This window comes from Nilaparvata lugens, chromosome 4 (genome assembly GCF_014356525.2).
Source record: "Nilaparvata lugens isolate BPH chromosome 4, ASM1435652v1, whole genome shotgun sequence".
NCBI lineage: Eukaryota > Metazoa > Arthropoda > Insecta > Hemiptera > Delphacidae > Nilaparvata > Nilaparvata lugens.
Window position 1 is genome coordinate 4,220,668 of NC_052507.1, and position 27,181 is coordinate 4,247,848.

At 34.6% G+C, this 27,181-nt stretch overlaps 2 protein-coding genes across 3 annotated transcripts in view; one reads left to right on the plus strand and one right to left on the minus strand.

Annotated features, from left to right (window-relative positions):
- The window catches only part of LOC111055389 (Kv channel-interacting protein 2-like), a 434,616-nt gene that overhangs the window by 199,686 nt on the left and 207,749 nt on the right, over positions 1–27,181 (minus strand). The window lies entirely within an intron of this gene.
- LOC111055486 lies at positions 12,920–16,912 on the plus strand. Of its 2 annotated transcripts, XM_039425552.1 has the most exons (3): positions 13,016–13,034; positions 13,250–13,362; positions 16,519–16,905. In XM_039425552.1, exons 2-3 carry the CDS (start codon positions 13,351–13,353, stop codon positions 16,810–16,812), a joined length of 306 nt encoding a protein of 101 aa, XP_039281486.1. In that variant the 5' UTR covers positions 13,016–13,034; positions 13,250–13,350; the 3' UTR covers positions 16,813–16,905. The 2 variants fall into 2 exon arrangements, with proteins under 2 accessions (XP_022198395.2, XP_039281486.1); XM_022342703.2 differs by having other exon boundaries at positions 12,920–13,362; positions 16,519–16,912.

The following is a 27,181-nucleotide window of genomic DNA, read 5'->3' on the forward strand; positions in this document are numbered from 1 at the left end:
TCTTAGTCTGTTTATTTAATATGACTAATCACCACCATATCAACTTCTCAACTACACAAAATGTGACCAATATCCTCTTATGTTAGCTTTCCTCAGTGCGTTTTAAGTTTTTAGAATAGATTGAATAATTTTTATTTATTACATTCGACAATCACAACATCTAATTAAAGATTGGGAGAGGATCAACAGGATAAACCCAAAAGTGTTTCTCTCCCTAATTTTGATAAAAATGGACCAAATGAGGTTATAAAAACACTTTTATAAAAATTACAAAAATGTACAGTGCAAATATACATTATACTAAAATTTTGTATCTGGGTTGATCAGAAAGATGAAATAAATTATTATTACATTTAAAAATTCATTAATGAATTGAAAAACATTAAAAAACTTGATAAATTTGAAGCCAGAAATATCACAGAAACATTCACTATCAGCACAGCTGTAACATTTCACATAATAAACAAATAATGTGAGAGGAATTCGGAATTTCTTGATTTATGCTTGGAAAAAGTGGTTTTCTATTTTGTTATGATGACTTAGATTGAAGGAGTCTGTTTACATCAGTATGTGTGTACATGTTCAAAATTCTCAAAATTCCATTATTCGAATATCCAACTAGGTAGGTACCTACTGCTCGCCCTCAAATTTAATGATCAATCAATAATTTTGAAAATAATTATTTTTTCTATCAATTTGTGTACTCTTTTTCGTTCAATAAAATTTCTATGGAAATCAATAAAATAGAAATAAAATGAAAGTTCAATGAAAATTTTTATCAGAATATAATAATAATAATTATTAATAATACAATAATATCTGATTATTATGGCTACATATAATAATTGTTACAGTCAATGTCCGATAGAATCATTATTATTGCAATATTATCATCATAAAACGTAATATTTTCTTCATATGATATGTTCTCTTATCACTTTATCAAAGTTATGAGTCTTCAAGTATTGTCATAAACCAGAAGGTTTGACAAACCCCCAAACATAACAGTTTTATTTTTAAGAAGACGTATGAATTTTTAACTTTAAAAACTGAAAAAAAATTTGGATTCAAATCGGAATTAATTCCTTAATGAAGTTATATTCCTGTGGAATAAGAACCTAATATAATCGATATCCCCATCAGTTATGCATATGCATGATTAGACGTCAGCTCATCAGCAAACACATTCGAGCATCTCTGTTTGTGCTGGCTTCAAATGAATCGATCAATTATCCAATAAATTATCTGTGAAATACAATAGACCATGTTGTTGAATTAGTTTTCTAAGCATCACAGAGCAATCTATTCAAGAATTCAATTGGATTTACACTCTGTATAGAAGATCGTTTGATATCGATCATTGGTAGTTTTCGGCTTAATATTGAGAATATAATAATTCGAGCTACAGTAATTCAAAGTCCAGAAATAATTATGCTGAAATTGGTATGTTAACAATTTCTTCAATAATTTCTGCTTATTGAGAAATAAAATTATTATTATTATTATTAATGAATTCGATAAATCGATCATTGAATAAGGTATTAAAAACATGAACATTATTTCACCCTTTGCTTATATTTTTTCAACTCAAATAAAATTCAATAGTAGTAGAATCAGGCACATTTATTAGGCCCATTTATTATCAGTAGAATCAAGCAGGTGTGCTCAAGCACAGACTACTTGGGGCATAGCCACTGTACCACTGCCCCACTGCACCTGTGGAGATGTGCAGACGATGCAGCACTTGGTGGAAGACTGCCCACTGTATTCCTATGGAGGGGGACTCAGGGGTATTCACCTGGCGGATGAGCGTGCCATGTCATGGCTGGAGGGGACTGTGGGAGAGCTTGGCATTTAAACTCACGAAAATAAAGAGAACCCGACGAAATATATAATTTATATTGGACATCATAAACCCTCGTTTCATTCATAAGTTTGTGTATTTGTTGTTATTTGTGTATTTGATCACTGAACTGGGCCTGAAAAAAGCATAAGCATTTAATTATATCGTAGTAGAAAAGGATAGAATGGATGTTTATCTCCACAAAACACTTACAAAATACAATAGTAACACTTTTTACCAATTCAATGATCATAGAAAGTTCCGTATTATAAAAACGAAAATTGCAATATTTCTGTTTAGGAAATATTAGGAAGAAAGTCTTTATAAACAGTAAATCACAGAAAAATGTATTTAGTTCTTGTTTGTTGACTATCCTACAAGAATGAAACACAACTTTCAATATAACTATGATCTTACCATGTGTTACAAATCTATAGATTGCATAATTTTTGAAATCAATACTTCTAACTGATCAGCTGTTTTTATTCAATAATTTTTCCAAATTTCAATGAACTGGTTTCAGGCTTCAAAATGTACACAGTTATATTCAAATAACATACTATTTTTTCTATTTTTTTGTTGTTTTATTATTTGATAACTCATGGATTGTGAGGCGAAGAATAACGAACGCTTATTAACTAATTAGGTCTTCATAGAGTAAATCCGTATGACTTTTGTTGGTCGGGAGTACCTTACGGGAAGATCCCACCTTGCCATAAAAAATCACGCAAGCTTTCAATTGTATATTTTCAAGTATTATTCGAGCTACTTAATAAGTTGGCCGTATACGGAGCTCGCACGAAATTCCAGTTCCGGTAAGCCTAAACTGTGAACATCGTGCTCGCCCCGTTAACACATACTTTCCTGCCACGTGACGTGATATAGCATTTCATTTCATTTTTGAATATCATCCAAAAATTATTAACTTCATGAAATTATTTACGGTATCGTTTATCCCCCTGCAAGTTCAATGTCGCTGATAACTATTCCATTTTATTCTTGGATATCATCCAAAAATTATCAGTTTCCTGAAATTATTTTTTCTCTTCTGCAGATGCGTTTAATGCTGCTGATGGCTGTGTTGGCAGTCCTGTTCCGTACGTCATCCTCTTGTTTCGATTGCTTCAGTGGCACTAAACCCATCGATTCTGTTTACAGTGACTTTTCATCATCATCATCCGATGATGATGACAACGCCAGTAAAAATGGTGACAATGACACTAAGAATGATGACAAAGGCACCAAGAATGATGATAAAAGCACCAAAACATAAATCTAACACCCAATGTAAACAGTCATCTACATTGTAACTACATGAGTGCTATTGAAAATAAAAAATATGTTTGAAAGTTCCTACTGAGTCATTCAATATAATGTCAACTCCATTGGCCCATATGAATAAAACCAGAGCAAATGCTCATGAGCAAGAGCATGGAGCATAAGGTTTTGCTCATGAGCAAAAGTTAGAAGCAAAAGCATTTGCTCATTTTTATATGAATATTTGAATAAGCTTTTCCTTATACTCTTACCTTATGCTCCTGAACTCTGGAGCAAATGCTCACGTATTTTAGAGATTTTTCATCAGCTGATTCGCTTTTGTAGCCTTAGTTACTCACGGAAGCGCTAAATATGCAAGTAGGGTGCACCGCTTGTGTTTGCGTCTTCTGTTCTGTTTTCTACTTATGAATAATTTTTTAGGTTAGTTGAGTTTAGAACTTTGAAATAATAGTGTGAAAAAATGTCATCTCTATAACAATCTACAGCATATTCCTATAATATCTATAGCCTTCTTATAATCGTCCTCACTCTCATCTTCTTAAATGCCTATCTCCTATTTTGTGATGGCTACCTTTATAACAGGCTATCTGTTATAATGATATAATGGCTATATAATGGCTATATAATGGCTATAATGCTTTATAATGGCTATCTTAAATGTATTTATTCTATTGTAGGGATAATGATGATATATATCATGGTTGAATCTGATAAGAGCTTTATAGTTCTCAACTATTGGTTGTGATAGTATCTGGTATAGTTTCCTCTTCCTCATACGAATTAGTTGAGCCATTTTACTATGAGCAAAAGGTGATAAGCTGCTCTAGACTAGACTCACCTTTTTTGAAGCATTTGCTTCAAAAGTTGAGCAGAGGCTCTAGTTTATTCATACAATTTTGAGCAAAAGCTTCTACTTTTCAGCAAATGCTCAAACTATTTTTTTGATGAGCATGAGCAAAAGGTTTTGCTCACGTTTATTTATAGAAAATGAAGCAAATGCTCCATATTTTAGAAGTATAAGCAAATGCTCAACTTTATTCATATGGCCTTTATTCATACAACATTATTTGTGACTTCCAAGCTGCATGAAGGGGTTTTCAAGCAAGGTTTTCAAGTAAGCCTCTTGCAAGCAGCAGAGACATGTCGTGACATGCTTGAAGGCTACTAATGCCATTTTCAAGTATTTTCTTATTTGTACTTCATCTTGCAAAAGCTACTGAGTGGATTTACTAATAGAAGATTAAGTCGGAGATACTGATATAGAAGATTGAGTAGATTCTATCGCAATGTAGAGGAAAAAGATTACTATAAAGCTGCTCAACCCTATCAGCCCTTCAATAAGAAGAAGAATTATTGAAGTTTGATTTGATGATAAATTTTAGCAGCTGCTAATGTTCCCAATCGGGATTTTATCCTATACTAGCAACTTCTGTTTATATGTTTATATATTTTCCTACAGTTACGTTGAAAAGTGGCCATTGCTGCACTGATTACAGAACGCAAAGAATCACTTTACGGCTCTAGTGCGGGAAAAATTTTTCTGCACTCCAGATTTGCAACATGGCAACGCAAAATACTTAGTAGGTTATATGGAGCAACAGTGCAGCAAAATCAAAATGAAGTTGGTAACAGTGACTGCTGTGGCTGCTATAGTGAGCAGAGGTGCAACGAAGCACAACGAGCAAATTATTAAGTATATATTATAACCAAGGACAACATTTTTATTCAATTTGACAATAAATTAAGGTTTTTATCAATAATAAAATTACACAGAAAAACATTCGATGCATTTCAGGCAATTTTACCCATAATTACCCACTTTTCATATTTAATGGTAACTGTAGAGAAAACTTAATGTGAAATACGTGCGCAAAGTTCCTCTGCTGCACTCAACAAACCATTCCGTTTCTTTCGGTGCAGCAAATTGTCACTTTGCGCACTAGTTGCACAAATAACTATTAGATGTTTGGATGTTTATATGTTTGTATTCCACTGGATCTCGGAAACGGCTCTAACGATTCTCACGAAATTCAGAACATAGTGGGTTTATAATATAAAGATTCAATTGCACTAGGTCTCATTCCTGGGAAAACTCGCCGAAGGACATTAAAAGGATAATATTATTGTTTTATCCTTGGAAAAACAGTTGATAATTATTATATCGTCGTCTGTTGATCATGGAAGTGGATGAGCGAGTTCATGTGTGTGGGACTGTGTAGAAATTATGACTCAGCTGTTGAACTTTTGTAATCATACAATCCGGTACTTGGTGCCGTTGCAAGAATGCCGGGTTATTTTCAATCCTGATCAATTTCAGTAGATTCATCTGTTTGAAATGGTCTTCTCTGATTTGATTCACGTGAAGTTAATCAGGATTAAAATTTAACCGGCTTTTGTGCAACTGAGCCTTTGTGAGGGAAATTTTGAATTTTCATAAAATCTCACTTTTCAAGTTCCAGATTTTTCATCTCTTCAACCGTGCATCCTAGCCCAAAAGTGTAGATAATTTCTATCTCTCAGCGTCCTTCACCGATCCTATTGCATATATCATAATACTCTCAATCCAATTTGTATGTGTTTTCGTGTGTAAATATTCGGGCGTGTGTAAGTAATGATGTTAGTGAGTGGAGCGAGTTCTCTGAACTACTATTAGTTGTCAGCTCAGTAGAATAGGAGATTACTTGAATATTAGCTTAAATTTTGTCATAAAACAGCGCTCTGGTAGGATAAAAACATGTTTTATTCCAATATCAGGTATGTCTTATGATCAGACGTCATCTCATCAGCAAACACAGTCGAGCATTTCTGTGCTGGCTTCAAATAAATCGATCAATTATCCAATAAATTATCTGAGAAATACAAAACACAAAAGAACATGTTGTTGACTTGGTTTGCTACGCATCACAGAGCCATCTATTCAAAAAATCAATTAAATGAACACTATTTATAGAATATCGTTTGATATCGATCATTGGTAGTGGTCAGCCTATTATTGAGAGCAGAATAATTTGAGCTACAGTAATTCAAAGTCAAGGAATATGCAGAAATTGGTATGTTAACGAATTTTCCAATAACTTCACCTGTTGTTTACTCATCTAACTTGAAGCAGATTATTGGTAGAATAGAATAGAATAGGATACATTAGAATAGAAATATCGGAGATCGAGCTTCGCTCTGGAGTACGTGAACCAAATCAGAGAAGGCAATTTCAAAAAGATGGATCTACTGGAATTAATCAGGATTGAAAATAACCCGGCTTTTTTGCAACCGGCACTAAGTACCTGATTGAATGATTACAAAAGTTCAACAGCTGAGTCATAATTTTGACACAGTCCCACACACAATCGCTTATTCACTTCCATCACCAACAGACGACGAAATAATCATTTTCAGCTGTTTTTCCAAGGATGAGTAATAATTATCCTCTTAATGTCCTTCAGCGAGTTTTCCCAGGGATGAGACCTAGTGCAACCAAATCTTCATATTATAAACCTACTATGTTCTGAATTTCATGATAATCGTTAGAGCCGTTTTCGAGATCAGGTGAAATACAAGCATTATAAACATATAAACATTTGAACATCTAAACATCTAATTATATTGTGACATCTTAAATTTATTTGCTCAATTATTTATATATAATCATTTATATAATAATTATTTATTAATTTATTTACTCATAAATTTGAGATTACAACACCGAGGATTCAGTGTAAGATTTTATACCTGTATGACGTCTCCGTCTGGGGCATTATTCAAGTCAAAAAAACCAGGAATCCCCCGAAGGAGCGTTACATAATTAATTTGCCGACGCAACGTGAGGCATTCACATAGGACCAACACAATATAAATAGAAGTTCCTCGTTCAATAGTATAGGATAGAAATGATGTTCATCTTATCAACACACTTGAAAAATCTGGTGTGGCACACTCACACAACTTTCCTGGCCGTTATGAAAATTGATCAACTGACGCCAGTGTTCCCGCGCATACCAAATCTACTATTCTAAGATCTGAGAGAGCTGGTGACAGGACAATAGCGCTGCAGACACACAAAGTCTGCTATCTCTTCGTAGTGAATGATTTAATAGAATCAACAATAATTTGCAATTGAATAATCACATTTTCTCGAATTTAAATCTTATTTTGATTTTAGGTGAAAATGTTACTGAACATTTATTGTAGAAATTTTCATGCTCAATCTACTCCACTTTGATTTTTTTTTGTTTCAATTGTATCTGAAGCCTGATAATTGGGATTCTATCTGCATTGATGGGGCAGAGCTCCTGAAATTTTTACAGATATGGGACTTCTGGAAGTTGATAGAGCTTATCGATGACTATTTTAGATATGAATTTGATCAAAATCGTTGGAGCCGTTTCCGAGAAAATCGCGAAAACCCCTGTTTTTGACAACATTTTTGCTATTTTAGCCGCCATCTTGAATTGCATTTGATCAAAATTGTTCGTGTCAGATCCTTATAGTGTAAGGACCTTACATTCCAAAGTCATTCCGTTAACTGGGAGATGAGATATCGTGTACACAGACGCACATACACTCATACACACACACACACACATACAGACCAATACCCAAAAACCACTTTTTCGGACTCAGGGGACCTTGAAACGTATAGAAATTTAGAAATTGGGGTACCTTAATTTTTTCGGAAAGCAATACTTTCCTTACCTATGGTAATAGGTCAAGGAAAGTAAAAATTGGTTTATTCGTTGATGATAATCATATGAATCGCAAATAGAATACTATTTCCAATGCGTGAAATATGCATGGAGAATTGTAAATTGGTCAACGTAATATACTATTCGTATTTAATTTTTGAATATCATCCTAAAATTATCAATTCCATAAAATTATTACAGTATTGTTTATCCTTCTGCAAGGGCGTTTAATGTTGATGATGACTATTTCATCATATTATTGATTTCAGCAAGTGCGATTAATTTTGCTGATGACCATTCATTTTATTCTTGAATATCATCCAAAAATTATCACTCTCATGAAATTATTTTTTCCTACAGTTACGTTGAAAAGTGGCCATTGCTGCACTGATTACAGAACGCAAAGAATCACTTTTCCGCTCTAGTGCGGGAAAAATTTTTCTGCACTCCAGATTTGCAACATGGCAACGCAAAATACTTAGTAGGTTATATGGAGCAACAGTGCAGCAAAATCAAAATGAAGTTGGTAACAGTGACTGCTGTGGCTGCTATAGTGAACAGAGGTGCAACGAAGCACAACGCGCTAATTATTATTCATTATATATTATAACCAAGGACAACGAGGACTTTAGGATTTTAGGATTAAGGTTTTTATCAATAATAAAATTACACAGAAAAACATTTGATGGATTTCAGGCAATTTTACCCATAATTACCCACTTTTCATATTCAATGGTAACTGTAGGAAAAACTTAATGTGAAATATGTGCGCAAAGTTCCTCTGCTGCACTCAAGAAACCATTCCGCCCTCGCCTACGGCTCGGGCGTAAACGTTTCTTTCGGTGCAGCAAACTGACACTTTGCGCACTAGTTGCACAAATAACTATTTCTCTTCTGCAGGTGCGTTTGATGTTGCTGGTGGCTGTGTTGGCAGTCCTGTTTCGTACGTCATCCTCTTGTTTCAGTGGTTGCTTCAGTGGCACTAGACCTATCGATTCTGTCTACAGTGACATGTCATCAGATGATGACGATGATGATAATGATAAAAGTTAATCATGACTGATGATGATAAGGCCATTAAGAAGGATAACAAAAGCACCAAATCATGAATTCAACATCCAATATATAAACTATCTACATTGTAACTCGATGAGTGCTATTGAAAATAAATAATGAGAATAAAAATCTATCACTGAGTCATTCAAATTCATATAACTTTGTTGAAGTTCTGACACTGTGTTACTAGTAGATATTTGAAAAAAAACTGGTGTGGTACACTCACACAACTTTCCTTGCTCATTGAACTGTAAGCCTCAATCTCAAACGAGAATAATTTAGGGGAATAACATCATGACAATTATTGGCGGCAACATACTATTTGCAACTACGATCAGACTACTGTATATGTGTATATATAATTATTGTTTTCAGAGTACTTTTACCTTCGTGTAAATTGTGGAATCAGATGATTTTTCTAAAGTAGTCAAAACAGCTGTTCTACAGATGAAATATCTTGACTATGACTGTGTACTTTTTATAAACTGCTCTACCTACCTACCTCATGCACGAGATGGAGGTTACAAAGTCCATTTCTCAAGGATAGGGTGGACCCCCCATTAGTTTCCCAGGAAAGAGACTCATGCCAGTTGATAGATCTGATAGATAACTACAGGGTATGAATTTGAAAAAAATCGTTAGAGCCGTGTTTGAGAAAATCGTGAAAAACATGGTTTTTAGTCATTATTCGCCATTTTTCTCAATAATATTACGGAGCTCCTGAAATTTTCTCAGAAATGAGACTCATGCCAGTTGATAGGGCTCATAAATAGCTATCCATGGTATAAATTTGAAGGAAATCGTTAGAGCCGTTTTCGAGAAAACCGTGAAAAACATGGATTTTTAGTCATTATCCGCCATTTTTCTCAAGAATATTACGGAGCTCCTGAAATTTTCCCAGGAATGAGACTCATGTCAGTTGATAGGGCTTATAAATAGCTATTCATGGTATAAATTTGAAGAAAATCGTTAGAGCCGTTTTCGAGAAAAACGTGAAAAACATGGTTTTTTAGTAATTATCCGCCATTTTTTCCGCCATCTTGAATTGGATTTTATTGAATTTCTTATTGTCGGATCCCCATGGTATAAGGACCTTAAGTTTAAAATTTCAAGTCAATCGGTTAATTAGGAATGGAGTTATCGTGTTCACAGACATACACACACACACACATACACACACACACACACATACACACACATACACACACACACACATACACACACACAGACCAACACCCAAAAATAATTTTTTTGGACTCAGGGGACCTTGAAACGTATAGAAAACATGAAATTAGGGTACCTTAATTTTTTGGAAAGCAATACTTTCCTTACCTATGGTAATAGGGCAAGGAAAGTAAAAAACACTTACTTTTTTGGAGTGTTGAGGAATGCATTCCACTCCTGAAGAGGAGCTTCATCAGCCTGACACCAGGGGCGCTTGCTCTCATGGGTTGGACTGTGTGGCCAAAATGTGGGAAAATATTACATTTGATTTGAAGTTAAGTTGATCATTTAATAAGTTGGATTTGTCATAATGGAGGTGTTTAAGAATTTCCTATTGTTCTAGTGTGTTGAGTCTCTGGCTTTTTTGAAGAATGTGTAGGATTTTGATATCTGTCTGTATGTTTTTGTGACTGTGTCCTGTGGCTATGTCGAATCAGAATCTACATAGTAGATATATGTAAATATATGTAGATATATGTAAATATATGTAGACATAGTAAATATATGTAGATTCTGAATTTGAATTTACTGCTTTTATGTGCTCATTGTATCTTATTTTGCAGCTACGGCCGGTCTGTCCAATATAGAGTTTTGGGCATGTATTACATTTTAGCTTATGAATTCCTGTCTTTTCAAATTGTGAGCTATCTATTTTTCGTGTTTTTAGTTGGGTTTTCAAGTTGTTGTTGGTTCTAAATGCTGTTTTCCAGCCTCATTTTTTGAATATGTTTGCTATGGATTGTGATTTTAGATTGAAATATGTTAGTGTGACATATTTGTTGGGATTTGGGGGTTTCTTGTTTTTCATTTTATGAAGTATTTTGTCTATTACATTGGATGAGTAGCCATTGTTTTGTGCCAGATATAGTGTTCAATTCTGTCTGGTAATCTTCTTTTGTAAGTGGAATGCTTATTAGGCTATGGATCATGGAGTTAAAGCAAATCCAGAAAGACCCAACAACAAGATATCAGAATGAAATTAAACTAGCTATAAACAGAACAAAACACATTCTCAAAAAAAAAATGAAAAAAGATATTTAAAAGAAATCCACCCTTCTGCACCTACTCTCTATTATATAGTGTTACGTCATGGAAAGCAACTTCAATTTCAAATTTATTTGTTCTAGTAGCCAAAAGGTCCTAGCTGCAAACAGGATTCCCAAGCAACTTCTTGCAAGCATCAAACATAGAGAAACACAGCATGAGAAGGTGATATGCCATGATATAGAGTGTTTATGTTACAAATTTCACTGTTATCTCAAACCTACATATAGTCCTGTAGTGAGGTCCACGTTTTAATGACAGTGGATAAAAACAGGGGAACAGGGTTGCCGTTTGTCTGCCTTGATTAATTACATTTCTACATTTTAAACTGGTAGTTCAGAGAAGAGTAGAATTCGCTACACTCACTAAAATCACTACTGACACACGTCCGCCTATACACACACAAACACACATACAAATTGGATTTAGAGTATGATGATATAAATGCAATAGGATCGGTGGTGGAAGCTAAGAAATAGAAGTTCTTTACAATTTTGCGCTAGGATGGACGGTTAAAGAGATAAAAAATCTGAGACTTGAAATGTGGTTCTTGGGGGGGGGGGGGTGGAAATGATTGAATTATAAAAAATTCAAAATTTTCAACATGTAATTTATGAAATGAGACCGCCCTGGAGCGCTGGAAAATGAAAGTTTCGAGCTAGGATACACAACTAAAGAGATAAGAAATCTGAAACTTGAAATTTAAGACTTTGGGAGGGGGAGGGAATTATCGAAATCTAAATTTTTTAAATTTTGAACATGTAATATATGAAAATAAGACCACCTTGGAGCGCTGAAGAATAAAGGTTCTCTACACTTTTGAGCACGTAAGCACTGTTGAAAAGATAAAAAATCTTAAACTTGGATTGGGACTTGTAAAAAAAAATCGAATTCCAAAAATTATAAAATTTTCAACATGTGATACATGAAATAATACCGCTTTGGAAAGCTGAGAAAAATGAGCAGAATAATTCTAATTAGAAGACTATTAGAATAATTCTAATTAGAAGAATATTAGAATAATTCTAATAATTCTAATTAAAAGCAGAATAATAATAATTGAACCTGATCTGATAACGTATTAAAAAGTTAGGTTGATTTTTAGGGTAAAATTTCCGAATAAAGGGCCGCCATCTTGAAACGGGGATGAATTTAAAAATTTTGAATACATACGTTTCTGCGCCTTGTTTCAAAGTACTTGTATACCAAATTTCATCCAAATACCATAACTGCGACTGTAACTGCGGTACAAACAAACAAACAGACAAACGCCGATTGACTTGAAACATTCAGCTAGACAAGGATAGTGCTATCTGCTTTGTTGAATAATAGACAAGGATACAGCAACATCAATGTTAATCAAATACTGCCATTATAATGTTGACGTCACAATAGGAAATTCACGAATGACGCATCATCACGTCTGATCTACTGGACTGATCAACTTGAAATTTGCATATAGATTCTTAATTTATAGGCCTATTTTCAATTCTCCAAGATTCCAGTAGGTCAAGTTTTCAGTTTGTCAAGTTCTTCATTAGACTCTCGCGGAGCACGGGTTACCTGCTAGTATAATTTTTTTATATTATTATAAGCAGTAATTATTTCCTCAATATTGTACGTTTTTTTACAGTTGTTAAAGTTTTAAAAGAATTGTGGATAGTGCTTAAATTAGTCCTGTAGACTAGAAACCTATCAGTTATGCATGATCATACGTCAATCCATCGTAGCAGACATGATTGAGCATCTTTTACAGTCATTAATCGATCGTGCAGTGAATTATTCGAGCCTACATACAAAATACCATTTTCGCATTGTTCGAAACGTATCACAGAGCAACCTATCCAGACAAATATTTCTTGGATGAAATTCTAAATTCTTAATTCTTATTCTAAAAGTATTCCTTGGATGTACGGTATCCATAGAAGATATTTTATTTTGTCATATCAGTTATTTTGTCATAACTTTGTTGTGGTTCAGACACTGTGTTATATATATTTGGAAAAACACTTACTTTTGTGAGTGTAGTTTTGCATTCCTCAATACTCCAACAAAAGTGACTGTTTTTTTTCAAAAATTTACAAGTAACATAGTGTCGAACTACAACAAAGTTATTATAATACAATGTTTCGTCATGGAAAGCAACTTCAATAATTTGTCAGCTGTTACAAGTTTATCATTGTGAAATAGAGTGATTTGTGCTACTGTTATTCGAAGTGCTTGAAAATGCTGAAATTGGTAAGTTTTTAATTCTATTAATGTTATAATTGTTGCCTACTTATTACATTCAATATGAAGGATTTCACTCAATCTACATATTCAAATCTGAAATAATGCAGAAATAATTATTCAATTTCGATATTTGTCAATAATTACAAACGTTTCAATGTGTTTTACCCATTCAATTTTCCTTCTGTAGAATTGTGAGTAATTTATTTCCATCTATTCAACTGAAACAAAAACACATAGAAATAAAAATATTGGGAATGGGGAAAACAGACTAAAATTCCTTACTATTCTATTTGAATTTTGATTGAAAATTGGCACAAAATAGGTTTTTATTCGTCAGCACTTATAATATTATAGTCTCATTGTTGTGTTAAGGAAGCAATATCAGGGGACCAAGCTTCGTTCTGGAGTGTAAAAGCATAGAAAATTTGTAAAGAAAGATTTAATTTATAGTTGATATTTTTTTTTTCAGTCGTACAATTATTTTTAGTCTACAGTTATTTTTATTCATTTATTCATTTATTTATTCGTGGACAGAATCACAAATTATATAAATATGATTAGGAAGGAACATGTCCAAAATATAGGTTATGTTTCTACTGTAAAACGTTCAAGTACAATTTTCGTCCAAAAATATATATAAGCTAAACATTTTGAATTTAGAGAAATTAGAACACCAAACTATATTTAAATATAAAACTTGATTATCACTTCATATTGGATCAATCATATGAGGAGGCACAACAGGATTATGCCCAAAACTGTCCCTTTTCAAATTTATACCACAGTCCAAATCAAAATCTAGGATAAGCTACTACCACTCATCAAAGTAACAATTCATTCAAACTTCAAAAAACAAACTCATCATCAATTTATCACAAATAGATATACTATGAATTTGATTTAGAATTATATACTATGTTTGCTTCAATCTTTGGTAGTATACTATTTACTATTCTTCACTAACAGCATCTAGTTACTATCTCAGAATACAGTATGTATTCTGTTGTATTCTGTGGTGATCATTTTTGACTTTCTGAAGTGAACATGTTTTTGAAAAAAAACATAAATGAACAAAAATAAGCTAAGCTGAGGAATAACCGACACATGCACTCGCTCACTCACTTCCATTACGGTATCGACAGACGACAAAATTTCCAGCTGCTTTTCCAATGACGTATTTATCCTTTTAATGTCATTAAGCGAGTTATTCCAGGGTTGAGACCTAGTGCAAACAAATTTCCATATCATAAACCTACTTCGTTCCAAATTTTGTGAGAATCATTGGAGCCGTTTTCGAGATCCGGTCACATACAGATATAAATACACATCTAAACAGAAGTTGCTCGTTTAATAGTATAGGAAATTCAGGTTCTTATCTGTTGTTTTCGTTGTAAAATTTTGAATGATAGTGGAATAAAGAAGAAAGAAGGACAATTATCTTTTTGTTCCGTAACAAGTTTAGGCTCATGCCTGATCCGACTCACAAAAGTATATTTCATCTCATTCACTTATTCATTTTCTCATTTATCACAAAAACTATCACTAATTTCAATTCAATTCGAGATTCAATAAGATTTCAATTGTAAACTGGAACTTTAGATAAGCGTGAACATTATCTATTCCATTGGATTGTATTTTTGAAATTAAAATCTTAATTTTTCTAGCTAGCTAGCTTTTTATCTCAACTATTTTTACAATGAAGCTCAATTATCCAAATTTCAGACATCATAGATGTCAACAAATTTCAACTCCTAAAACTGCATGAAGAATATTGAGAATAGTATACTAAGAAGCCGCCATGAACGGTTTGAAAAGTTTCAAATACATAGTGACGGTTGCACAAAAGCCGGTTAAATCTCAACCGCCGTGATCAATTTCGCGAGTACCAATCAGAGAAACTATATTTTCAAAAAAGCCTTCTCTGATTGGTTCCCGTGGAATTAATCACGGTTAAAATTTGAACAGCTGTTGTGCAACTGGGCCATTGTCTAATTTAAAACAATGGGCTACGGCTGCACAAAAGCCTGATAAAGTTTAATAGCAGAAGAGCCAATCAGAGAAGCTCCTTCTTGATGACGTTTTTGGCAGGAGAGCCAATCAGAGAAGCTTCTTCTCGATGACGTTTTTAGCAAGAGAGCAAAACAGAGAGCTTTCTTCTTGATGAAGTCTTTTCTGATTGGCTCTTGTGACATTCAAATGCCACGAGAGCCAATCAGAGTAGCTTTCGTTCCCGATTTGTCCTCGTGGAATTTAGGGCCGGTCCCTGAACTCGTAATTCAGCTAGGTTCTAGACTTTGACCAGTTGGTGTCAGAAAATTGGCTTTCCAAATGAGGCGTAGTCGCAGACCTTGTTCAAATTAAATTTTGAAAAACTAGAAAATTGAACACGGAATAAAATAGAGATGAATTAGAGTAAAGTGTCAGCTATTTTAAATTATTTAGGAATGTTTCTCTTCGTCAAGGAAAAACGTTTCCAATTAGAGAAATGAGATACTAAAGATTATCATTAAAACTGCGACTACGCCCCGTTTTGGAGAGCCAATTTTCTTTGTCTAGCTGTTTGGCAAAATCCCGTGCTCTAAAGGCTGGTTCCCGAGCACGGGATTCAGCTAAGTCCCAGACTTCAAACAGCTGGAGTCAGAAAATTGGCTTTCCAAAACGGGGCGTAGTCGCAGTAAACAGTTGCTGCAAAATAAATATCCATTACCTCATTTCTCCAATTGGAAACGTTTTTCCTTGACGAACTGGAACATTTCTAAATAATCCAAAATAGCTGGAACCTCATACTACGAATTTTCTCTCTATTTCATTTTGTGTTCAATGTTTTAGTTTTCCGAAATTCAATTTAAACGTGGACTGCGACCACGCCCCGTTTTTGAAAAGCCAATTTTCTGACTACAGCTGTTCAAAGTCTAGAATATCTGAATCCCGAGCTTGGAAACCAGCCCCAAATGTCACGAGAACCAATCAGAGAAGACTTCTTTCTTAATGATTTTTAAACTTTGATAGGTTTTTTGCAACGGAACCTGAAGCGTTCCAAGTCCAGGACTGTCATTAGTTTGCACGTTTTATTTACAACAAAATATGATTCTTTCCAAAATTTTATTAAGATCGTTCCAAAACTAGTTTGTAATTTATTTTTGAACTAATATTCTGCTGCAGGTGCGTTCTATGTTGCTGATGGCTGTGTTGGCAGTCCTGTTTCGTACGTCATTCTCCAGCTGTTGTGGTCTGAATAATGCTGTACCTATAGCTGATCTCTATAGTGACTTGTCATCATCAACAGATGATGAAGGGTCACCACATCGACGACGTCGACCTCCTCCAGCCGGAAAGACGGCCGCAAAAAATGATGCCAAGCAGACATCTCGACGAGGACGACCTCCCCCAGCCGGAAAGACGGCCGCCAAGAATGATGCTAAGCCAAAGAAGACTGGCCACAATCCAAAAAAATAGAGGCACCAAATCACAAATCTAACACCCAATGTAAACTATTTACATTGTAATTCGATGAGTGCTATTGAAAATAAATAATGATGAGTTATTCAATTGCCAACTTAATGTTTTAAGTCCAGTCAACAAAATATTATGGAGGGAAAAGTTTTGGAACACAATTTTTGACCTCGCAGCTATTTCAAGGATAGTTAGGGGATAAACATATCAAAAATTGTGGTTTCACTGTTGCATAACTGCATTTTCAAACACGATCTAATCGAAGCAAGCTTTATGATTGTTATTTTGCTTTCAATTCTCAACTGAGCTAATGATATATGATCCGTGAACTTGTAGTGCACAAGTCTGAAATTCATAGTTTATTGTCAATTTTTCACTTTCCTTGTCCTATTACCATGGTAAGGGAAGTATTGCTTTCCGAAAAAAATTGAGGTACCCAAATTTCTACATTTCTATATGTTTCAAGGACCCCTGAGTCCAAAAAAGTGATTCTTGGGTATGTGTGTGTGTGTGTTTGTGTATGTGTGTGTGTGTGTGTTTGTGTATGTGTGTGTGTGTGTGTGTGTGTGTGTGTGTGTGTGTGTGTGTGTGTGTGTGTGTGTGTGTGTGTGTGTGTGTGTGTGTGTGTGTGTGTGTGTGTGTGTGTGTGTGTGTGTGTGTGAGTGTATGTGCGTCTGTGTACACGATATCTCATCTCCCAATTAACTGAATGACTTTGAATTTGGAACTTGAGGTCCTTACAATATCAGGATCCGACACGAAAATTTCGATTGAATGCAAACCTTCTATTTTCTGGATTTCGTGAGAATCGTTAGAGCCGTTTTCGAGATCCGGTGAAATACAAACATATAAACATCTAAACATCAGAACATCTAAACATCTGAACATCTGAACATCTAAACATATGAACAGAAACTTCTCGTTTAATAGTATAGGAATATCTGTCTCATCACTGCAACTACAATAAATAAACATTCGTATAGATTAACTTAACAAGCTTCACATTGCTTAGATTTTCTTGACAAACATTTATAATTCACAATTTTCAGTTTTTCCATCACCACAACTAAACATTAGTTCATTTTATTCATTTATTGTACAAATCACTGTTATCATGAACATTGAACATTCAAGATCGTTTACATTTGCTTCACAATCATCTGTAGCTGACAATTCAAAGATCTACATTCAACTGAAATTGATCAGTTGCGACCTGAAAACTCTGACACCAGACCTGAGCCAGCCAGGTCACACGATATTATTATAATTATATATATTTATTATTATATTATTATAATATTCATATTATATAACTGATATTATATATTTATATTATTATATTATTATTATAATATTATCATATATTATATAAAGTTCTAAATAAATCACCTCATTTGGTGTAATCAGTTCCCAGTCACCACCAATCCATAAATGAAGAGGTCCAGGGAGAGTTAAAGCTTTATAGTAAATGAAGACAGGGTACAACAGGATACAACCCTTGATGTTGACACTAGCGACCTCATTAAGGAAGCTACCTAAGTGAGGATTCCCGCTAAGGGACAGTTTTACACCCCCACCCCAAAACCACAATGGGTTCTGTACGCATCCTCCCGCAGCCTTCACCTAATTCGACACCTCTTAGCCTCCAGGTTCATTATAGTTGCCTCCTCGTGGGGATGTTTGATCCGACCCAAATTACATGGATAAGGTGTCAACCACTTGTGCTCAGATTTTACACAACGTTGGTACCATAAGCCTGGTTTTCACTGGTAGAGTTAGTGGTCGAGTAAGTGGCATACTAACTCTACTCTACTAACTCTTGGTAGAGGACTTTTTTGTCCCAATTTCAAACAAATTTTCCGTTCACTTGTGCTCAGATTTTACACACCGTTAATACCATAGAAAAGAGATACATCAAGAAGATATATCAAGATATAGGACTTTTATATTCCAATTCCAAGCCAAATTTACGTTAAATCAAGTCGATAACAACTGTCGACTACAACTGTCCACTGTTTTTTTTTTGGGTTGAGAGTGTAATGACGGCACAGTATGAAAAACATAGCTTCACGAAAAAGAAGTAGTGGGACTATCAGCTTGAGTAAACATTTAAATTGAAAAATCTGGTGTGGCGTACTCACACAAATTTCCTCCCCGTTATGAAAATTGATCACCTGACGCTAGTGTTCCCGCGCATCTCAAGTCTACTATTCAAAGATTTGAGCCAGCTGGTGACAGAGCAATAGCGCTGGAGACACACGAGGTCTGCTATCTCTTCATAGTGAATCATTTAATAGAATCAACAGTTGCCAACAGTTTGCAGTTATTGGATAACCACATTTTCTCGAATTTCGAGCTTATTTTTAATTTCAGGTGAAAATGTTATTGAACATTAATTGTAGAGATTCTCATGCTCAATCTTTTCCACTCGAATTTTTTTGTTCAAATTCTATCTGAAGCCTGATAATTGAGAATAAAAAATCAAACTTTGCATAGATGGGGTGGCGCTCCTGGAATTTCTACAGATATGAGACTTGTGTCAGTTGATAGAACTTATCGATGACTATTTAAGGTATAAGTTAACTTCTATCGAAATCGTTGGAGCCATTTCTGAGAAAATCGCGAAAAACCCTGTTTTTGACAACATTTTCGCCATTGTAGCCGCCATCTTGAATCGCATTTGATCGAAATTGTTCTTGTCTGATCTATATTGTAAGGACCTTACGTTCCAAATTTCAAGTCATTCCGTTAATTGGGAGATGAGATATCGTGTATACAGACGCACATACACTCATACACACACACACACACACACACACACACACACACACACCACACACACACACACACACACACACACACACACACACACACACACACACACATACATACATACCAATACCCAAAAACCACTTTTTCGGACTCAGGGGACCTTGAAACGTATATAAATGGAAAAATTTGGGTACCTTAATTTTTTTCGGGAAGCAATACTTTCCTTACCTATGGTAATAGGGCAAGGAAAGTAAAAGAAGTAGTAGGACTATCAGCTTCAGTAAACATTGAAAATTGTAAAATAATCGCCCTATACCATGGAATATCTTCTCATGCTATGTTTTAAGCTGGAATCTACATAATATTGATTTGACCGTTCTTGATCGTACCCAGAGCTTGTCAATCTGTCTGTCAGCTAATTGCTGTATTTGACATTATAATTGTACTAGCCGTCAGGCTCGCTTCGCTCGCCATATCCGTCTAGCAAGGGGGCTCCGCCCCCTGGACCCCCGACTGGATCGTCCAAGAATGAAATCAGCATTGAGCATTGAGCATTTTCATCATATGTTAGGACAATCCAGTCGGGGGCCAGACTACGTCTTGCTAAACGGATATGGCGAGCGAAGCGAGCCTGACGGCTAGTAATATAATATTCCCAGGATTGAAGTAGCAGTGCCCAATAAATTTTTCTGCGATAAATGCATTCAAATCTTCATCTTGGTGCCAACCTAACAATATCAACTCAACTTAATGCCAACCTGACAAAATTATTAATTTAGTTGCCAGTTAACAACTGCTTCGAAGAGGTACTCTATTTAGATTATAGTTCTATAGTAACATATGATATGGAAATTTCAATTATAATTTAGAGATTGGGAGAAGAAGAATATACGTGCTAAAAGACGAACTTTTAACCCTCATAAACAACCCTCAGAGTTAAAATATTGCCAAAAGATTTCTTAGTGCGCCTCTAAAGGTCCAACTGAACATACTTACCAAATTTGAACGTTTTTGGTCCGGTAGATTTTTAGTACTGCGAGTGAGTGAGTGAGTGAGTCAGTCAGTCAGTCAGTCAGTCAGTGAGTGAGTGCCATTTCGCTTTTATATATATATATATATATATATATATATATATTCATCCCAGTAAATCTCATCCCCATAGGTTTTGGATTTGTAGTTTCTGTTTGAAAGGGAAAGGTAGTCAATCCTAGCTGTGCTTGTGCAAAAATTGTGTCCCATGACTGTGATTCTAAATTATTCTCATAGATCATTCATGATCTAATACTGTTTCAAATCAAATACTGTTTCATTCACTCTGTATTGTCTATAAAATAAAAAACGTTTCACTCCACCCAGTGAGTATTGCCATCTACCGGCTGACATTATTTGAGATTGTAGTCACTCTCTCGACCAATTAGAAGATAGAGTGGGCGTAGCTTGGTTTATCGTCTGTGGGTGGGGAATAATTTGTTTCCCGTTCCTGATTGGTGCATTGCTTCCATTCTCCACTCTGTTCCAATATTATATCTTTCATTATTCCACCGAACCGTATATCGTTCGGTATCATATTTTTTCGATGATCCTTCTTAAGTGTTCCACTTTTGCATACTTCATTATTCTATCGTAAAGTATATCGTTCTATTTGATTTTTTTATCAATTCTTATTAGTACAATACTCTTCACATCCCATCCATATCCTGCTTCACTCCTTATCAGTCTTCACAGAGCTTCTAGAACTCCATTGAAGATTTCTATCACATTATCGCCCTCCTTATTCTTATCACAAACGTAAGAAATTGTTTGATTGATTGAGTACTTTATTTATGTAGATTACAATATTTAATGGCTTATACACTCATATACAATAGATTTCAATACAGCAAGATTATAGATAAATCTACATAATATAGACTAAGGGAATAATTTTTGAACTATATATTATACTAGCCGTCAGGCTCGCTTCGCTCGCCAGGGGGCTCCGCTCCCTGGGCCCACGACTGAATCGTCCAAGAATGAGATCAGCGGGCTCGCTTCGCTCGCCTGCATTTTTCATTTGAGCATGCTTCATTCCATCAGAAGGTCAAAGTACTGAGAAAACGCAGAAAAGCTGAGAAAAACGCTGATTTTGGGCATATATTTGATGAAATATTGGAGTCACCTCATTACAAAATGTTGACTCTAGTTAAACCTCTGTATCAAGTTTGAACATATCCTGTCAATTACTTGATGGAAGAACTGAGAAAACGCAAAAAAACCTCTAATTATGAGCGTATCTTTGGCGTTATTTCAAATTCCTTCGAACACAACATTATTACACCCCAGCTGAGCTTCTTTAGTAAATTTGAACATTCTCTGTTCATTTATTTTGCTCTCGATAAATCTGAGAAAAAGCAAAAAAAGCGCTGAAAAAACACAGATTTTGAGCGTATCTTTGGCGTTATTTCAAATTTCTTCTAACACAACATTATTACACGCTACCTGAGTTCCAGTACTAAAATTGAACATTTTCTGTTTATTTGTTCTCGATAAAGCTGAGAAAACGCTGAAAAACGCAGGAAAACGCAGATTTTGGGCGTATGTTTGGAAATTTTTTCAAATCCGTTCTTGGTGCGCCTCTAAAGGCCAACTGAACATACCTACCAAATTTGAACGTTTTTGGTCCGGTAGCTTTTAAGTTCTGCGAGTGAGTGAGTCAGTCAGTGAGATAAACAGTTGATAAATTACCAGATACCTACCAAATTTGAACGTTTTTGGTCCGGTAGATCTTAGTTCTGCGAGTGAGTGAGTGAGTCAGTCAGTCAGTGAGATAAACAGTTGATAAATAACCAGTTTCTATCCTCTATAGAGGACAGTGGCAAGACAGTGAATCGGCAACGCCAGTCTCCTTCTTTTCTCAACTGTCAGTATAACGTGGACCTCACTGTATCGAGTCTTGAAGTTTTCATTCCATAAATTTCTCCAGACTCAGCTGAAATGATGGTGTATTTTTCCATCCATGGATGTATGTCTCAGATGTAAATAGTAATGAACGAAAATGACTCAGTTATTTCAAAGATGAAGCATGTCTCTGAAATACGTGGAATATGTAATGAATTTGCATAATTTGAATAATTGAACAGGACTGAGTAATGAAATACTGAGGGAATAGGGAACCGGACCTAAGATGGAAATGAGGGTGGATTCAGAATGTTAGGGTTGATTAGAAAGCTCCATGCATTATGCATTAAGATGACCGTATTTTGGATAACTTGGTAAATAGAGGCATTGGGAGTTTTCCATTGACAGTCGACACTTTTGCTATTGACATCTCTCACTATCATTTTTGACACTAAGGCCCGGTTGCACAAAAGCCTGTTAAATTTTAATCCTGATCAACTTCACGTAAGCCAATCAGTGAATACCTTGTAAATACCTTGAATACCTTGTTGTAAATAAATAAATAAATAAATACCATTTTGAAAAGACGGCTTCTCTGATTGGCACTCGTGAAATCAATCAGGATTAGAATTTAACCGGCTTTTGTGCAATCGGCACTGAAGTTCACATACAGCAACTTTAATGAATTGCGATAAAACTTGATGAGATTAAATAATTCATGTATACAGTTCAATATTGAATTATTTATCATTCATAGATTAATACAATAAGTACATCATCAAAATGATAGGCAGAGAAAATATAAGGTGACCTTGTACTATTCCAACGTTTTTTAATAGACTTCCTGTGAACATAAAAAGGTGTAGGCAGAGGACAACTTTCTGCAGATTATTACATAGCCATCTAATACATGAAGATGTTTCCGGTTATTATGAGAATATTGTTTAAACTGCAGGCCTCCACTTTATTTAGCACTTTTTTACAACTGGTAAGCTCGACATTTTTTTTGTTTTAGTTTGTAATGTTATTGTTCATAGTGTAATATTGTTAGTATTTTAATAATGTTAAACTGATACTGAAGTTCTTTTTCCTTTTTTTCTTGTCTTTTTAGTTTTTTCTACTCTTTCTTAATTTGCTTTGTAAACTGTAACACTTCTTTTCCATTTCAAGTAGTTTTTTCTGCCAAAACAGGTTTCTGTAACCTTTGGGATTACTTTCCATGTATATTTGATTTTTGGTCTTCAGGGTATGATTGTGTTTTTTTAGTAATATAGTAATTTCTTACTATAAAACTATGGTGATTTCATACTCTGTATATATATTGTATAAATGGAAAATAAATTGATTTTATTCCTCTCCCAAATTTAGATAAGACTACTCATAGTCCGTTATAGGAGTATAGTCTTTATAGTCTAGAGACTATAAGTAGACTTAAAGCTATAAAGACTTGAGGTTTTAAGTAGACTGAAAGTAGAGTCGTTATAGTCTTGTAGTTCATACTTCCATCTTTGTAGGCAACAATATTGATAATTATTGTTGTGCAAGTTACAATAAATGTATATTTTTAGGTGATTGTATATTGCATACTTTAGTGATTGTATTGTACAAATATTTGTATGTGATTTTTGGCAATAAATTCAATTCAATTAAAAAAAAAAATTCAAAAATCATTAATTATTAAAAATCAATATAATTCTATTAAAAAAAAAAAAAAAAAAAAAAAAAAAAAAATATGGGATGAGACTCATTTCTGTAGTGAGGTCCACTTTATAATGGCAGTGAAGAAAGATAGTAGAACAACGTTGCCGATCCTCTGTCTTTCCAATGCCTTCTATAAGGATAATGAAACCTTGATTTTCTTTTATTTTCATACATTAGTTTTAGTATTTTTTCGATTAAACTGTTTACTGTACTAATTGTTGTGTTAAGAAAGCATATTTTGGTTATCACCTGTTGTTTCCGATATAATATTATGAATAAATAAATATAATTTATTCTTGATGTAATATCATAGAGAAACAATAGCATAAGCTATCATATCATAAGCTTACGCTATTGTTTCTCCATGGTAATATTAACTATTTATTCTATTTTTTGTGTAGTTAAGAAGTTGATATTGTGGTAATTATTCATATTGAATGAAAAAGACTATGAAATTGTCAAAAAACCACTGATTTATTGATAATTAGAAAGACCGGTTTCGGTTATTACACCATTGCCATTCACAATTGACAATGGTGTAATAACCGAAACCGGTCTTTCTAATTATCACTAAATCAGTGGTTTTTTGACAATTTCTTAGTCTTTTTCATTCAATTTATTCTATTTTCAGAAATCAATTATATTTTTTTAAGCAGGAAATCATATTTTCCAATAATTTCATAATTAATTTACATAGTTAAGATGAAATATTTTGTTGAATAATCATTGATTCTACGTTGTTGAAAGAAGATCTGGCAACAGAGCAAAGCTAGAAAGATGTAGCGCTATTCGCTTTGTTGAGTGATAGACAAGGATAGCAATACCATTGCTAATCAAACACTGTCATCATAGCCTCACTATATCTTTGTGGAGACCTTCCAAATAGGATAAGTAGAGATGATAGAATAGTAACTCAATGTAGTTTAGTATAGAGTTGACTTAAGAGTACTATTATAGAATGACTAGCCGTTAGGCTCGCTTCGCTCGCCATATCGGTCAAGCCAGGGGGCCGCCCCCTGGACCCCCGACTGGATCGTCTAAAAATGAGATCAGCAGGCTCGCTTCGCTCGCCTGCATTTTTCATTTGAGCATTTCTATTATATGTTAGGACGATCCAGTCGGGGGTCCAGACGAAACGTCTGGCTAAACGGATATGGCAAGCGAAGCGAGCCTGACGGCTAGTAATGTAATATTCCCAGGAATAGCTCTGATTAAAGTAGCAGTGCTCAATCAATTTTTCCGCGATAAATGCATTTCAATCTTCAACTTGGTGCCAACCTAACAAAGTCAACTCAACTTAATGGCAACTTGACAAAATTATCAATTTAGTTACCAGTTAACAACTGTTTCAAAGAGGTACTCTCTCTAGATTATAGTTCTATATTAACATATGGTATGGACATGTTTAATTATAATTAAGACAATAAGAAGAACATACATGCTAAAAGACGAACTTTAAACCCTTAAAAACCATCCTTAGAGTTAAAATATGATTCTATCTGCTCTAGTGTGTTTGGCTGCACTAGAGCAGATAGAATCAGAAATGAGGAGATAAGAAGAGCTTTATCTGTTACACCTTTACATGGAAAAATCATTTAAAACAGAATGAATTGGTGCAGTCATTTAAATAGGATGCCTCCTGGACGAATACCTTTGGAGGCTAAATGCTATAAACCTACTGGGAAAAGAGACGTGGGAAGACCGAGGAAAAGATGGGTGCCGGAACAGGTTCTTTAACAAACCTAATCCTTGAAGTGAAGAAGAAGAAGTAAAATATTGCCAAAAGATTTCTTAGTGCGCCTCTAAAGGGCCAACTGAACATAGCCTACCTACCAAATTTGAACATTTTTGGTCCGGTAGATTTTTAGTTCTGCGAGTGAGTGAGTGAGTGAGTGAGTGAGTGAGTCAGTCAGTCAGTGAGTGAGTGCCATTTCGCTTTTATATATATAGATTTAAATTAATCCTTATTTTCCCTCTCTCTCTCTGTCGTTTGATAATGTACTTATTGTATGTATGAATCTTAGTTAGACAAGTTATAGAATAGACACGCTGGGAGGTCTAGCCTCTGAAGCCAACATCTACTGCCATATCACACTATGGTGACGTAGAGAAAACTCTCAGATTGTGTCTATTTCAGATTCATCTTATTTTAGGTTATTTCTAGCTATGGGCAAAAACGATATCGGCTAAGAGGTTCAGTTCAAGTTATAAATTCACAATATTACATTATTAATGCAAGTAAATTGCATTCACTGCAGATTCAACAAGTTGTATTCACAAAGCAGATAGCGCTCTTTCTCACTTTGATCTGATGCCAGATCGTCTTTCAAAAATTTAGAATAATAATTAATTAATTAATAATAATTACAAATTTGAATGATAGTTTCTCAGGTAGAAAAGTGTATGTTAAAAGCTGCTATGGAAATCAATGTAATTTGAAAACCACAAACACTTACACAACAAACTCTACAAAAAAGTTTTCTATAATTTCTATACGATGCGTGACGTCACCACAGTGACGTCACGATAGAGCAATATGACAGTAGATGTTGGCTTCATCGACTTTCAGTATGAATATACAATGGGCAGTGTCTATTCTATAACCGGTCTAAGGAATGAATAAAAAATGAAAAATCTGGTGTGGCGCACTCACACAACTTTCCTCGCCGTTATGAAAATTGATCACCTGACGCTAGTGTTCCCGCGCATCTCAAGTCTACTATCCAAAGATTTGAGCCAGCTGGTGACAGGGCAATAACGCTGGAGACACACATAAGGTCTGCTGTCTCTTCATAGTGAACTATTTAATAGAATCAACAATAATTTGCAATTGAATAATCAAGTTCTCGAATTTAAAGCTTATTTTCAATTTTAGGTGAAAATGTTACTGAACATTAATTGTAGAGATTTTCATGCTTAATCTACTCCACTTGATTTTTTTTGTTTCAATTGTATCTGAAGCCTGATAATTGGGAATCTATCTGCATTGATGGGGCGGAGCTCCTGAAACTTTTACAGATAT